The sequence below is a fragment of the Nicotiana tabacum genome, chromosome 9, assembly GCF_000715075.1.
Source record: "Nicotiana tabacum cultivar K326 chromosome 9, ASM71507v2, whole genome shotgun sequence".
NCBI lineage: Eukaryota > Viridiplantae > Streptophyta > Magnoliopsida > Solanales > Solanaceae > Nicotiana > Nicotiana tabacum.
In genome coordinates, this window is record NC_134088.1 from 100028281 (window position 1) to 100029522 (window position 1242).

General features: G+C 41.9%; 1 protein-coding gene across 1 annotated transcript; it reads left to right on the forward strand.

Moving 5' to 3' along the window:
* On the forward strand, positions 1-774 carry LOC107778840 (uncharacterized). The gene has a single exon (XM_016599159.2). The coding sequence runs from the start codon at positions 86-88 to the stop codon at positions 650-652; it is 567 nt and encodes a 188-aa protein (XP_016454645.1). The 5' UTR covers positions 1-85; the 3' UTR covers positions 653-774.
* Positions 775-1242: the final 468 nt, after the last annotated feature.

Genomic DNA, 1242 nt, shown 5'->3' on the forward strand with positions numbered 1-1242 from the left:
AAACGTAATTTCATAATCCCCAGTCCATTTCCTTTTCAACTGCTTTTCTCTTCTGTCCCAATCAAATTCAAAATCATTCAGACCGATGAGCAAAGAAGGAAGTAGAAGAAGAGGCGGATGGAGTTGGACTTCCGCCCTCGTCGGCGCCGCTGCTGCCGGCGTGGCAGTGGCGGCACTGTCGTCGAAGCCACGGGACCCAGATTTCCACCTCATCTCCATTGACCTCACTTCCTTCAAGCTCAATTTCCCAGTACTAGACGCTGAACTCATCCTCACCGTCCACGTCACAAACCCTAACGTCACTTCAATTACTTACTCGTCTACAGAAATGTCGATTTTCTATTCCGGCGACCACCTCGGTTCTGCTCGGGTCAAAGCCGGCTCGCAGCCGCCGCGTTCCTGCCAGGTCCTCCGGCTACCCGCGCGGCTGAGCGGCGTTCAACTGGCCCATCACGGCAAGGAATTCGTGTCCGACGTGGCGAAGCGGGAGATGGTGCTGGATGCTACGGTGGATATAGAAGGATTTGCTAAGGTGATGTGGTGGGACCATAAGTTCCGTGTGCACGTGGATAGTCACGTGACTGTCGACCCGATTTTTCTTGATGTTATTGACCAGGAAAATAAGTCGGCTTTGGAGGTCTTCGTTAGGTGACGCCTGAACCGGCCACCCGGCGGTTCCCCGGTCAGTTCATTGTATTTTGTTTCTCGTCCCACGTGGTTAAATTATATAAAGCTATATGCAATCTACTTAAGAAAATAACTGGTTTGCTCTTTTGAAAATTGGACTTTCTTTTCTTCAGCTAAGTAATTGAAGATTTGAAGTGTGATTAGTTTCTTTTCATTAAGCTTGTGGGGAGAGTCACTATATGTGCTGGCCAGAAATAGCAAATGGGTTAATTTCACCGATAGTCATTGATGTTCCAATTTCACTAAAGTCATTTAACTATTTTTTGTGTAACTAAACCTTATCATTGTCAATTAAAAATTATTTTATATCAAACATCTATCATAAATATGATATGGCATAAAATTTAATAAGAAAAATTCAAAAATAAATGTCACATAAGCTTAAGTGGATCATATCCACTTTAGATCCAAAACTCAAATGGATTTAATAAAAAAAATATTAAATTCCATATTAGTTTAAAATGATTATCCTATACTACAAAGTTTTTGCCTTTTTTGTTACATAGTGCACATTCATAATTATTCCACGCTAAAATAATTTATGCTAGAAAATTT

Excerpts from the sequence above, each read along its gene's own strand:
- LOC107778840 (XM_016599159.2), top strand. The coding sequence starts at position 86 with ATGAGCAAAGAAGGAAGTAGAAGAAGAGGCGGATGGAGTTGGACTTCC.